Source organism: Megalopta genalis, chromosome 13, assembly GCF_051020955.1.
Source record: "Megalopta genalis isolate 19385.01 chromosome 13, iyMegGena1_principal, whole genome shotgun sequence".
Taxonomy (NCBI): domain Eukaryota; kingdom Metazoa; phylum Arthropoda; class Insecta; order Hymenoptera; family Halictidae; genus Megalopta; species Megalopta genalis.
The window spans coordinates 8435707-8451339 of NC_135025.1; the positions used below are offsets into that span (position 1 = coordinate 8435707).

The 15633-nt window shown below is 34.0% G+C and overlaps 1 protein-coding gene across 5 annotated transcripts in view; it reads right to left on the reverse strand.

The window, feature by feature from the left end:
* The window catches only part of LOC117224194 (ras-specific guanine nucleotide-releasing factor 2), a 132647-nt gene that overhangs the window by 105270 nt on the left and 11744 nt on the right, over window positions 1-15633 (reverse strand). For all 5 annotated transcript variants that reach the window (XR_004491150.2, XM_076526130.1, XM_076526132.1 and 2 more), the window contains exons 2-4: window positions 12752-12975; window positions 7641-7771; window positions 4055-4171 (exon numbers count right to left, since the gene is read on the reverse strand). Coding sequence is in view for 4 of the 5 variants with exons in the window: in XM_076526130.1 (XP_076382245.1) it covers window positions 4055-4171; window positions 7641-7771; window positions 12752-12779 (276 nt within the window). In the remaining variant the exon portion in view is untranslated. The remainder of the gene's footprint in view (window positions 1-4054; window positions 4172-7640; window positions 7772-12751; window positions 12976-15633) is intronic.

Consider the following 15633-nt stretch of genomic DNA (forward strand, 5'->3'; position numbering starts at 1 on the left):
GATACAGAATATGATTTAAACGCTGCTAAATACAGCTATAGTCCTCACGCGACAATAAGGCACCTTTCTGGTCACATCCCCCCCTCTTACTAGCTGCCCCACTGCCGCAACTATCAGTCGCTATTGACCGCCGTTGATCTTCGTCATCGTTTTTAGCCAATAGCGACAACAGTGACAGTGCTGCAGCTAATAAGGGGGGGGGGGGGGAGGGGGGATGACAAAAGTGCTTTAACGCATTCGATGCGTTAGTAAACCTATTCCTGTACTATTCTGTTTGGATTTTCCATCAACGTTACTTAACAATCTTCTTTCCTTCTAGTCCAATTTTCTAAGGAAATCGACCACTGCGTGTCGCCACGTTATACCGGTGCGCGACGCAGAGTTCTCGATTCCCCGAACTCTGTGTAATTCATGCGGATTGCGAACGGTTGCATTAGCTCGACAACAAAGGGACATGAACGCAAATTGCACGCTCCGGGCTAACGTCGGTGTGTTTTTGCTAAAACGCACTCGACTTGCACGTGGAGCGTTTCTCATGGCACTTGACCCGGATGTCACCCGGGTGTCACGGTAGCGTACACGCAAGACGAGAGCGATTCCAAACGATAACGATAGTCACCCTCGATAATCCTCGAAAGGCAAACGCAATTATCCGTGGCCCTGTTTATGCTCTTTGACGAGACACATGACTCAAATGCTGTGTCCGCCCGAAATACAAACAGAGCAAACGCATGCGAACGACCACACGGTTAACAAGGCTAATGAGTTCGTTATCGAAGCACAATGAGATGAAGCTACTTTCACGGCGGTCAGAAATCTGTAACTTTCCTTCTGCTTTATAATGCCATGATGAATTTATCAGGAGTTAATTGATACGTTACAGTTTTTGCGATCGGTTAATTGGAATGGTATTAGGAGACTGAGTACTCAGATGTTCGCTGGTACAGTATATGCATATAATAATGCATATAATAGTATAATAATGCATATATATATATATATATATATATATATATTAGTATTATTATTAATATATTAGCATATATTAGTATGCTTATAATAGTATATGCATATAGTAATGCATATAATAGTATAATAATGCATATATATTAGTATATGCATATAATAATGCATATATATTAGTATATGCATATAATAATGCATATATATTAGTATATGCATATAATAATGCATATATATATTAGTATCTGCATATAATAACGCATATAATAATATCTTTACTTAACATTTCTAAAGTTTCGGAATTCAACATATTACTTACTTATTATTTTAATGAGAAAAGTCAAGTCGAATACGATGACAAAAGTTCGATTGACGAAAGATAGAAAATAAGAAACTTCAATTGTTCCAATGTAGAAGATAGAAGACTGATCTCGGACGAGTTCTTTAATGTTTGCCGAACTCCTCGTACCTCAGACCCTTTCTCTTTTTAAATCGATATTCATCACTACGTTCGAAACGAATTGCTGTGCTTTTGGTTTATTTTCTCGATAAAATTATCGAATAAAACATATCAAATTTGTTTATTCATTTATTTTGTTTATTTATTAATAAACAAATTTAATATATCTTATTCGATAAATATAAAGTCAATTATGCTGGAAAACAAATCAGTATACACAATAATAATAAAATGCGCAATACGTAATTCTGATATTGGAGAATCGGATAATCGAAGTACTACTTTTTAGTTTTACAGTTGGAACATTCACAATTGTTCTAAGAAGTACATAGTGATTCTTGGTGAACAAATATGACGTTCACACCCGATACGTTTTTCGTTCTCTCTCTCTCTCTCTCTCTCTCTCTCTCTCTCTCTCTCTCTCTCTCTTTCACGTGGTAACAGCAACTACTGGCTGCTATAGGACTCCCGAACCAATACCTTTCTCATACTACTGTATCAGCCACTCTATCACTGATTTTGTATAGCATCCAATAGTGGCAGCTAAATGGACACAGTGTCTGTGCCATGATGCGAATGTTATCGAGGGAGATAGGTGTTTTGAGAGTTGTTGACCGTTATCTTCCCCCGGTCTATTCGCATCTTGATTACGTCGGAGAGTAGAGTAAGCGACATCGATTATTGAAATAGAGCGAAGATTCAAATGGTTGCGAAAAGAGCTGTTAGGATGATTGCCCTGGACATCGATTTCTGCGTTCCCAACTCTCCCTTTGCCCATTAAGGGGTCATTTAACGACGACGAGTTAACACTCGCACGATAGGGCACTGGTCAATTTGGACCCCGAATATAAATATTGTAATTGAATTATTTATTTTATTAATTGCAATTGAAATTTGCACGTGTTTCACTAAATATAGCTGAAGTGTCAGCTATCGCGGAATTATTTCAGTCGTCGCATCTTTTACAAAACAATCCATAGTATAAACTTTTATGTTGGTTTATTTAATCCTTATTTCTATTTTCGCGACTCTGTGTAATTACTGGATTGCTGATTTGTATACGTAGGTTCGTCGAATGCGAGAAAATGTGTGTATTAATAATATATATATATATATATATAGTGTGGAGCAATATAGTGTGGAGCAGTAATGCAGTAATTTTTATTATTAAGATATTAATAATAAATATTTATATATATATATATATTATTAATAAATATTTATTATTAATATCTTAATAATAAAAATTACTGCATTACTGCTCCACACTATACAAAACAATTCATGAGAATAAGAATCTGCATGAAGATTCGCAACCTAGTAATCCCACTTCGCGACTAAATGACTTAATTTACGCGAAATTATCCATTCAATCGATTAATGTCTATAGTTTTCAGAGGAAAGACAATTGGTCAAAATTGAGAAATACATTTGACAATTTCTATACGAACGGAACTCGATTTCGAAAACGTGCTGCACTCAGACAATGCTAACGGAGTTTCGTGTAAGCAATGTTTGATTCCGGTACGACCATGTTTCAATATTGAATTTCATTTGTGTGCGTAACGAGGAGATGACTATTAGATTACTCCAAGAGGCATCAATAACGTTGTCATATTTGTCTGTAGATAACATAGCAATGACATTAATTTCGAGTACCCATTAGCTTATTACATTAATTAAATTTCACACAAATTTCTTGGTGATCCACGGTATTAATTACAGGTTATAAGTTGCGAAATTTACATTTCATCTTCTTGCATTAATCATGGTAGTTAATATGTATAATATCGTATCTTGTATTCCGTACTGTACAAAGAAATTGTATAAAATACACAAGTTAATTAATTAAATCGTATCGAACATTCCAAACGAAGAAATGAAATTATATAAACTGTTACTTAAATGATAGATACGAAATGTCCATTTTATTTTATATATGAATAAATATTTCTTTAATTTTGTGATCTTGTATTTGTGAATCTTTCTTAATTAACGCCATTTTTACTATAGGCATAAAAACCACACCTTTTACAATTTTAATCTAACATAATTCTTACGTCGAACGCGATAAATGAAGTCTTTTGCAATTTTCATTTAATACTGTTTTGTCAACAAAGGAAACTAGAAACAGCTTCCAAAATGCTAATTTAACCCTTTGCACTCGGGTGGTGACTCTGAGGCACCGCTGCAGATCGTTATATCACGTTACAAAATCATTTTTACGTTATCATGTTTGTTTATATCGAAAAGACTGTTACAAGGATAGCTGTTCTATAAGTTGCAAGACTCGATTTGATGTGCATAAACTGCACTAAGTCGTATAAAATAGAAACAGCGTAGGTCAGAAGAAGCTATCTTGAATTTGGAGTTAAAATGACTTCGAGTGCAAAGGGTTAATACTATTGTCAAACCTTTAGCATCCAACAGATTTATTTAGTAACATACATCAGTTATTTGCTCAAAGCTAATGTAATTTTTTAGCACGCTAATAATTACCATTTGAGAAACGTAACGTCTGTCTGTTTACCGTCAAAGAAATATTTACAACACTGTCGTTGTAGTAGGGAGAATCGTGCGCGCGCGCGCAAGCCCGACACAATGCAAAGACTAAAAGCTGTGTACACCTACCTGTTTCTCGGACTCTTTGCCTCTGGCGATGATGAGCCGCTTGCAGTAGCAACCCTCTAACAAAACAACGCCGTTGGGCCTGGAACACTGTTCGTTCTCGTAATAGAACAGCAAGTTCTGAAACAAACATCATCCCCATCATCAGTTACTTGCAGAAAGGTCGAACAAACTTTCCGATCATTATTTCGGCCACGCAATTTCTATCAAATTTCATTCGGTCAGAAACGACATTTCTCTAATTCGAGGAAAGATGTATTATACCAACCCTTTACTGATAGAATTGAATCATCGGTGACCCTAACATTGTAATTTCTATTTCATTTTCTAGTAAATGTTTAGTTTTCTGTGATTTTATTATTTTATACACGAACTGAGAATAAAATATCAACAATGATAGATAGTTCGCAAAACGGATGTTCAATATCATGAAGATTCTATTGTTTCTGAATAATATTCCATCAAAATCGTAAATACTACGTTATTATTACTGTTAGAAATTAATTAATATTAATTAACATGATCAATTAATCCGTGCTCAAATAATGTTGATAACTTAAAGGCAAATTATGAGTATTATAAATTATATTATTAATATAATATAAATATATATATATATATATATATATATATATATATATATATATATATTTATATTATATTAATAATTTATATTAGTAATTATATACATATATAACATAAATTATTATGTTATAATTGATTTTATCATATTATAAATTATACTAATAATTTATGTTATATATGTATATAATTACTAATATAAATTATTAATATAATATAATATATATATATTTATATTATATTAATAATTTATTTATAATATGATAAAATCAATTATAACACACAAAAATGTACATATACCTACACGATACAAAAAAAACTAATTTAGAAACACGAAACTAATTTAGAGTCGTAAAAATCGCATCGAAACTCGACTTTTCTCTTGGAAATTACAGTGGATTATGCTATTTCGTGTGATTTCAACGTTGTGCAGTTTTAATTCGATTATATTAAATACTAATATTGCAAAATTGTCAATGTTGAATAACACAAATTATATAATATTTGCAAGACCGCAAGCTCTATTAATTGTGCTACGTATTTATCGAATACGAGACGAAACAGGTAACCGTAATCACGTTAACAACCACTTTAGTGATGACCTTAACGAAAATTGGATCATGTGCACGTTATGTGGTTCACTGGGCCGCGTACGCCACTGTTCGCACGTTTATTACATTGCTCTGTGTTTTTTCAAGTTTCAAGGTCTTCATATTTCTAAAATAAAAGCCAATTTTCCATCGCCGAGCAGACTGCAGAGAAAATAAATTATTCATTATTATCTAATTAGTTCCGAAGGAATTCTAACAAAATGAGCCAGATCAAACTGATGTTTGAAAAATGTAACCTTTTGAGAATCGTCTAAGAAATCAGAGATTTTATACAAAAATAATCGTAGAAGAATTTATATTTACATAATGATCCACAATATTGTAGTAGCATAAATGAAAGAAAGAGATACATTTGTAATTAAAACAATTTACGATGTTAACAATCATTGGTACAGAGTCTTGTCAAATTGTTGCATCTCTCGTTCTGTCGTTGCGTTAAATCATTTAATGTATCTCCGTTACTTCGCGTTAAGTAATTAATTGATTCAATTAATTAACTCAAACGTATTCTTGCTCAATGCAGTGTTGCTGAAAATTATGCGAAATTCAGCTGGGGATTCGAAAGAACATCGGCGAAAGATAAAGTTGCTAGCACTAAGGAATCGTTTCACGATATTGCACCTGCGCATTGAACCAGAAAACAATTGAAGTTCCCTGTGATTTGTAGAAATGGGAGTGTAAAAGGCGCTTTACAGTTCAGTAACTTATCGCAGCTCTCACTCTCAGTCGCGTCGGTTCAGTACGTTCAAAATAGGGACTACTTGGCTGAGATGAAATGTCACAGATGGAACAAAGAGGAAGCTGCAGTCGCGAATCACCACTGTCTTTACCAATCTAGCTTCCTCGGGAGAACAAAACAATTCCGTGACAATCGCAGACAGCTGTAATACATTGTTGAACAGTGATAACGAGTTAAATGGGACTCGCTGTTGCTTCGCCTTACTTCTGCTTATAGGATCAAACGAAGAGATGAAACGTTTGCTACCGATTGAAGTGTACAGTAAATTTACCGCGGAATTTGGTCCCAAATACGACCAATCGTATTCATTTGATTTTCTTAGATTTGTGAGAAATCTATCGTTTCTCTATGGTTGATATCCTTTAAAATGTGACATTGCAAATGAAATAGAATTTATAGTGTAAAGCAAGAACCAGCGAAACATTATGTTTGGGTCTTCCAGGCAACTGCGTTGAGCTTAAAACGAGACATCATTTATTATACTCTACTTTATGTTTGTTAGACCGTGGATCTTTATGCAAAATAAAAATTGCAAAATATTAACACTATACATGCCGCAAGCTTTTATGAAAAACCTTCAGTTTTTTCCTGGATTAAACTGCTATTTTACAAATAAACAAAATTATAATTAAATTATAATTTGTAAATCAGCAATCGATTGTCTGGTAAACTTCACAAATATTTAAATTTAAATGCTGCTGCGCAGGGAGTCCCGCACAGCGGTGTGTCTACCGGGTGAACATTATAATTTTGGACTACGATGACGACGCGACGCAAAGCTGCAGATACGATACAATCCAATAGTTGCCGCTCTGTACTTAGTAATTTAATTGAATTAATTCGAACCTTTCAATTAATGCAATTGCTTAATACTTTATTTGTGAGTGTAATTGAATTCCACTGTATACTTGCGTTGTAATTGAATTACATCTTTTTATTGACTTTTTTTCTATTGAACAGTGTACTTTACTTTATTTCTGAAGAAAAATTATTCTTAACAGATCGCATCGCATAATCACTGCGTTTTCTCATCAATATTATGTATTATGCTATCTTTTGTATTATTAATGTATGTTTCAATCTTCACTATAAACTAAGCATAAAACATTTTATATTTTATATTTCAAGATATAGCATGAATTTACGAATAACAATCTTATCAAACTGCAAATTCAATCTACTTGTTACATTAGTTTATTTTAATTATAGCCAATTATATTTAATTATTATTATAATTTATTAATTATAGCCAGTTCTCCTCCATTATTTAATATTTCGTCATTCGTACTCCCTAACTGAAAATACAATTACACCGTTCCTCTTGCAATTATATTTCACATCCAATTAAAAGCAACATATTACTATAATCAAATAAGAAATTCGAATTGCACATTGCAGTAGAACGTAAATAAATATAATTAAATTATTCCGTAACCGGAACCTATATGAGATGACTTTCGAAACGGTGTCAAACGTTTTGTTCCGTGTCGAGGTTCAACTTCAACGAGGTTAATTAAAAATCGTCTAAATCTGAGAGCCGAAAGCTCGAAGAACGAAATCGGCGGCGACGAGACCCCTCTGATTTGGCTGAAAGCTGCGAAAATACATGGTCGCCGAATAGAATTCGGCTGAAAAGAAGTATATGTAGCCGGCTCACCTGATATAAAATGAACCACCGTAATTGCCACTTAGCCGAGTCCGCGGTCCGCTTATGCAAATTTCCTTTCATGGAGTGATCGTTGCGCGCCTTCTCCGCCAGCATGATGAGCTGCGAGTCGTTCACCCTCACTGGAACATACAATGAGCATCGTGCGTTCAAATACACGGTCGCCATAACTGATTCCGCAACCGAATCACAACGTTTACACCCAATGTCCCGTGGCATGCTGGCGCTAACTAGTTGTGCATCATTGTTCTCAAGTGGAAATTCATTCGGCGCATTAGTCACGCGACTGCACGACCGTCAGCTATTCCATGCTGAAATTTTCACCATTGTGATCTCGCTTGGCTAAATTAAATTATATCACGGCTAACTGAATTATTCTACCCTTGCCGCGACGCGCGGAGAGATTCCTATCGAAGACGATACAATTTCACTGTGAACGCTGGGCAAATACCGCCATTTGTTAAGCCAGTTGCGTGGCGGCTCGATCGCCTTATTTTTCTCTCGACTTTCACTGCAAGTTGAAATTACAATTTCTATCAGGAAATTTGTATTATGCTCTTTGATTGATCGAACAATAAATGAGAAGTGAGATACGATTGAAAAATGGAATGTGTATCTAAATATTGTGGGGGAAAATAGTGTCGACATTTGTATTAGTATTAATAGAGTATTAATGGAGTATTATTAGCAACAAATGTGTGTCAATGCATTTCAATTTTCACCCGTTTCATTGAGATCTAGGATAAATTATAAATAATTCTAGGCATATACTGAGTTTCATAGTTTTTGTATGTGTGTTTCAGTGTTTTTGTCGACATTTGTATTAGTATTAATAGAATGTTAATAGAGTATTATTACCAACAAATGTGTGACAATGCATTTCAATTTTCACCCGTTTCATTAAGATCTAAGATAAATTATAAATGATCCTAGGCACACTGAGTTTCATAGTTTTTGTATGTGTGTTTCAGTGTTTTTGTCGACATTTGTATTAGTATTAATAGAATATTAATAGAGTATTATTACCAATACATTTGTGACAATGCATTTCAATTTTCACCCGTTTCATTGAGATCTAGGATAAATTATAAACGATCCTAGGCATACTGAGTTTCATAGTTTTGCCGAAAAGGTTCGCCGATCGAGTGTTGAAGAAGCGAGGATGGAAAACATTCGAACATTCAATCTTGAAAGTGGAGTTTAAATCGTCGTGAAATATCTTTTACTTTCGGGAGAATTCGGTGAACGATCCAGCCGATAATTCAGTCACTTGCCTCGCACGATGTACAATCAATTTTAAGGGTAGAATTTACATGTTCCATTGTGTATTAGCATTAAACAACGATTTGAAAGCAGAACCGCTTGAAACTTGGTTCATTAAAATTCGCTTTGCCATGCAAATTTTTGTGAGCTATGAAATACTGATTACCATGAGAACATTGGAAGAATTCGACACGGTACGATCGATTTATAATAATACGGACGAAAGATATACACGCCTCGATGCCCTCTATCCGAACTATTTCAAGAACATTGGATCTTTTGTTTCGTAGGAATATTTTCAAAGGCAGACGCTGCAATGGCGCGCTATAAAAAATGACTCTTTGAAGCTTCTAAACGAGCACATCCCCTTAAAGGTTTTAGAACCACGATGACACCTTTAAGGACATCGATTTTTTGCCTTTTACATTTTTTCTGAAAGAATAACACCGTAGAACCGTACTTCGAAAATATCACAGCGGAATTTCATCTCTCGGAAAATGCTTCGATTATCTAAATACGTATAAATCGGCGGAGGTCTCGTCTAAAAATAAAAACATAATATAGGCTTCTTCCGAAAAGATTTGCTTCAAGAATTACTAAACATATTCATTCTCCAAAATGTCGAGAATCTTCGCAACAAGAACGATTTCTTTAGTATTCAAAAGGGGCGATAAGTTCCAAATGTATTAATTTCCAAATAATGCTATTGTCTTAGGTTTTTAATTCCAAGTACACGATAAAGATAAGCTTTAATAATCGTCTATAATAAAACGTTCACATAGAACACTCTGCTCCAATCTTACTTCAGCCAAACTTTAAAATAACATTTTTTCCATCGTTAAAAATAAAATCTATGTTATTTTTATCAGCAACAATTTATCTATACTCTTGTTTCGTTAAATTATGGTCGTTGTTTAACGCTAAATCACCGGAGTCGGTCAATACAACCGGTTTCACATTCGTTGTTTCAAAATTGCTGAAATTGTGAAGACTCTTTCTAACGAAAATGACCGACGTTATAGTAAAAATGGTCGAAAAGTCTGATAAATAAAGTTATGTCATTCTTACAAAGCAACGCGCCTTACGAGAATGCATGTAAAACGAGACACTCTGTATGTTAGGTCTACCAGAAACTTCTATCGGAGTTCTGTGAAGGGAGCAGTGCGGTTTTTTTCGTATCGTTGCAACAACATTTATTTGTATCGTATTTTTGGGGAGTGCGTTATATGTGAAAACGTATATTCTGGTCCATAAGTCACCGGATACTTTGTTGTTCTAGAACACATACAAGTTCTGATGCATCTCCATGAAGCAATTTTACTTGAACATGTTAGTTCATATGGCACAGCGACACGAAATATTTACAGTGAGATACCTTTTAATTACATTTACAAATTATTATACCGAGTTGGACAGAAAGATTTTTTTCCTTGCGGCGTTCGCGTTAAAATGCATATCGTGAACAGATGAATACACAGAAGGAAGGCAAAAAAAGATCATCCGCAGTTTAAGAGGATTAATTTAATAAGGTGTAACTCGTGCTGAGATTTTACGACTCAATAGCTGCTTCGTAATTATGAGAATACAGTTTTCAGTGGACTCAAGAGGTAATTCGGATGCAAATGGAAGAAAAGTATTAAAGAAGAAGACACAATTAAAATTTGATTAGAAAAACGATATTTCGTGGAGATATTAAAACTCAGGATTACTGTGTGTGTACAGCAATAGTTTTCCGCGTGAAAACATTCAACTTGTCGAACATCGCACGAAATATTTCAGTTACTGACAAGAGACTTGAATAATATTCGCGTTGTTGTGTATAAGCGTGCAACGCGAACGAATAAAATTTCGAATTGATCACGTTGTACAAATAACAAAATTCGAACGTCACGATCGATCGCGTTCGTAACATTTGCTTTCAGAGTTTAGAGAATGTAGCATTGCGATTAGTTTTCTCGTATTGTAGTATCAAAGGGTTGGATTCCACTCTCGACTAAGCTACAAGCGGTTTCAAAATTTCATGCAGTAATCGTATGGCATAACGGGGAACACAAACAACAACACGCGGGCCGTTTGTTTTAAGGAAACTAACTTACGGCGTCGATAGAGTGTGTGTACTTAAACAAAGTAAATCGCCAATCGTTTTCTTTGAACCAAGTAATTTATGGATAAACTTCGACGAACCGTTTCGAAGCGGAACATATTGCTTCCGTCAGCATCGAAATGTCAAATGGAAAACGGTGAAAAATGTTCTTCGTAAACTTCGAAATTCGATATTCACACCGTCGACAGGGTGAATATAAAATATAAAATGAAAACTTAAACCAGAGAGAGTTTTTCTTCGTGTTAATTAAATATCGCCTGCATTAAATTAAAATGTCAAACGCGTAGTAATACAATGCGGATTTCCCAACAATGCAGAAGTTCAACAATCACGCAGATCTCTTGAAACGTATTCAGCTGTTCGAACTGCAGAGCCAGAAAGATTCGATCAAAGCCACTTCCATTCGATCCGGAATATTTTATGAACAAGAAAAATGAAACAAGAAAAACTGCAGAGTATTTATTCGCAACGCGTTTAAGTTGTTAGCGTTCGATTGAATCGCAGCAAATGACGCGATATAAATATTGTTTCGAATTATTCGTTACAAACTATACGCAACAATGTTGTATTGCTGATGAATCTATTGGTTTAAAACGTTAAATAAATAGATATTGTATTGCTGCATAAATCTAATAAAAACGTTAAATAAATACATAAGCTACGTGTAGCAATATTCTATTACTATAAAAACTAGTTTAAAATAAAAACTAATTCAAAACTAATCAGTCTAAAAACTGATTTAAAATATTAAGTAAAGAAGAAAATAAATAAGTCACGAGTTTATTATATCTATGTAAATGAAAAATCTTTTTGATCACTATTTTATCTGCCTACACGATAAAAAATTTTCATTTACAGCTGATGTGCAATTAACCTTCAGAGAATTGCATAAAAATTGCGAAAATATAACAAAACAAGAAATCATTTCATTTGTAATATTCATTCTTTGAAGAAACAACGCAACAATGAATAAGTATTCGATTCTTCAAAATTGCTTTATCGTGTTTATCTTTAATGCGACATTCCTGTCTTTACGACGAAGTTACATTAATTACATGGCAGAATTACCGGCGACACCATTTCCGTCGCATCCTCCACCGTTTCACTGATTCGAATATTTTGCCGCCTAGCAGTTCTGTGTTAGCGCGCTCTCAATTTCCGAGGTTCATAATGCAGAGATTCATTTGACCGCGCCGCATCGTTCGTAAGATCTATAAATATGTGCATATACTGGGTGGTCGACCAAGATCTGTCAGCTAAATAACTCCGAAAACTGTTCCTTCTCGTTTCGAACGAGAATTGTATGTATATGCAATGGGGCATGAGCCGATATAATTAATGTTTAATGTACAATAACGTATAAAATTTGTCTCTACTACTGGAAAGGGTAAGCAGAACTTAGTATAAAAAACTATAAGGAGACCCATTTAAATTGGCAATTTCATAGGACATTTTACAAGAATCAAAATTATAGAAAATAAAAAATCCATTGTCGACTAAGAGATTGTTCAATGGAACAAGAATAGGAGAATGCTATTAGTTCTTGTTAAATTATAGGTTTTCATGCAATTTCGAAATCTGAACGTACTGTAAATGCATAAAAATCCACAATGCAATAATTACGTGCATATTATATTTATTATAATATTATACTATATTATTATTGCAATATACTGTACAAGTGAAAAATATATTGGGCGACATATTGTTTGGTTTAATTTCGTTGATAACTCACCGCTTCTCTGCATCTTCGGGCTCAGCATGTTGACCAAGTGTGGCCAATAGGCTTCCTTCCGGCAAATCCCGTAATAAACACTAGATTGTCCAATATTATGCGACGGGATACCGTAGAAAATGTCCCCGTGCCGTCATGTATGTCGTGCACGGACGTTTATCGTGGCGTAAGTACCGCAGGAACTCCAATTTCTTGAGTTTCTTCAGCAAAGACCTTCGGCAAACCTAATAAGACAAGTAGAAAATAACGCTTAAACTTCCTTATCTACGAAGACTGCGACGGGCTTTTTTACTGAATAAATTTGTTCGCTTTTTTTCCCCCCTATAAGCAACGTTGCCGCGCACTTAGTTACACGCTTCACGGAATACGTTATAATCTTATAGCGTTTTAAACACGTGATATACAGGGTGAGGCACCTGAAACAGGCCAGCCGAATAACTTGCTTGCTTGTAACGATAGAGAAAAAAAAGCGTCAGGTAAAAGTTGCTTGATTTCGCGGAGAGCACATAATACGATATGTCCTATGAAATTGCCAATTTAAATGGGTCTCCTTATAGTTTTTTATACTAAGTTCTGCTTACCCTTTCCAGTAGTAGAGACAAATTTTATACGTTATTGTACATTAATACGTTCTTTTTTTATGGAGACATAGAAATCAATAGAAATTATATTTAATTATATTTAGCAATTGGTTAGTGTTTAGAAACTATTCGTTCAAAGTTTTACCCAAAATGTGTAGAAGAGTAATTAATTATTGTTATATATTGTATTTATTAAATAGAAGTCTTCTTGTCAAAAAGAAATTTATTCGACGCACTTATTGCAACACCGGATGCATCGTTTGTGCAGCAGTGCAATAATCAATGCTACCTTGCTTAATTGAAACACCCGTTCGAAATGATTAATTCACGAACACCGGTATTTAATTTTAGCGCAGGGATAATGTTTCCACGTGGACGAATTTCGGATAAATTAATGTTCACGTTGCAAAATATTAAAACATGAATTTTTTAGAAGTTTCAATGACTGAGCGAAATGAATTTTTCTGAACAGCTTTTTTTCCGACGCAATAATCAAGATCGATACTTTCACAAATTTATTGAAAAATATAGATTAAAATGTTCTTTTTTATTGGCGCTATGAAATTGTTACAAGAGGATATATTTTGCTCCTATTATTTGTAACAAGTTGCGATAGAGGAATATGGCAATTTACTCTGAAAGTATAAATCAAGCACCAGTCAGTCGGCGTAATGAAATAAATTAATTCAATAAAGGAAGATTTAATTTGAAGATTGCACATGTTGCTTGCTAAACCCAATTAATACTTCTGAATTGCTGTCGTCATCTGTATCATCGTTTATCGTTGCACAACGTTCGAAATGAATAAAATGCGCCCGCAGAATGACAGAACATTTCACAGGAATATCTGACAGCAATTGTCGGGTATTCGTATGTATACATATATATTCATACTATATATATTCATATATATGTTCGCTGATGAATTCAAAGGTCCGTTCTATGATCATACGATAGCTCACTGAAAATCATTTCTTTAAAACCTTTGAATGCGAAATGAGTGAATTTAAAACTCTTTTCAAAATATTACACGAAGAAGCGTAAATTGAACAAAATTTCATTTTCAAAAGCTCCAGTACGTTATCAGAGGTCTGTGTTAAAAATTCTTGCTACCTGTTTTTTCAAAATGAAATTATTAAATTTTACGAACAAACTATTGCCAAAAGATTTAGCTTGAGAAACTGCCGAAGAACTATGAATCTAATTCAATATCAACATTACTGGGTCACTTATTCTCGATCATATTGATTCGTTGCTCCGAACTGATCAAGTTAGCATTCGATTGCTATTATTAGTCAAGTCAGCCAAATTTCATAATACGTATTCCTATCAGTATCTAAAATTAACTAAAGCGGCTATTCCTTGGTGAAAATGGTGAAAATGTTTATTTTTGTGAAAAATTAAATGTTGCTCGTTTTTATGATGAACTCTGTACGAAGTTATAAAATAGTGCTACAGACTGCTTTTGTTATGAAACTAACGTTTGCCTGTTATAAACCTGTTAGTTTTAGTATGCACATGAACATAATCTGATACACTATAACGTTACATAAATCTTCGCTTAACTTTAAACACTGCAGTGGAAAATAATGCTACGTTGAGCAAGTAGCGAAATATGGTGTGTACTATGTTTTCACAAACAAGTATGATACAGTAATAATTTGATATAGTAAGTGTTATACAATTTCCTATTTTAACATCGTATTTTTAAAAAGTTCAATTAGAGGAACAAATATTTTTGCTGACTTATGTTGCTCAAAAATATACTAAAACTGTTATCAGTTCTTCTTAATACAACATTTAATATAAATAAAGGCACAAAGATTCACAGTCTCGTAACAACGCACAATGGTCGATTTTCATAGAAAATTGGACAGAAAAGAAAAGATAATTATTGTGTAAGTAAAAAATTGTTAAGCAGTTCGATTTATTATTACAACATAGGACCCTCTAATAATAAACCTTGTGGGTTTATTAACAAAAAAAAAGATAAAAATCAATAAAGACGTGATTTTTGTCTCATTTTTCAAATGATCTTCAGAAAATGTACCATGCACCATTATGTTTCACCATATTTCCATTTTTGCTATTTATCTCGTCATTATCGAAGACGAATCTCAGCTAATGAATTTCCGAATCCGAAAAGAAGTAGATCGATTAACAAATATGTTCCGATAAAATCTAGCTGTTAAGTATAATTCCGATCAAATCGAGCAGTAAACTCGATTGTTGCAGAAACAAAACGTCGCAGCTTCGCGAATCCCTCTCTATCACCTACTCTCAAGTTTATGGGTAGTAATA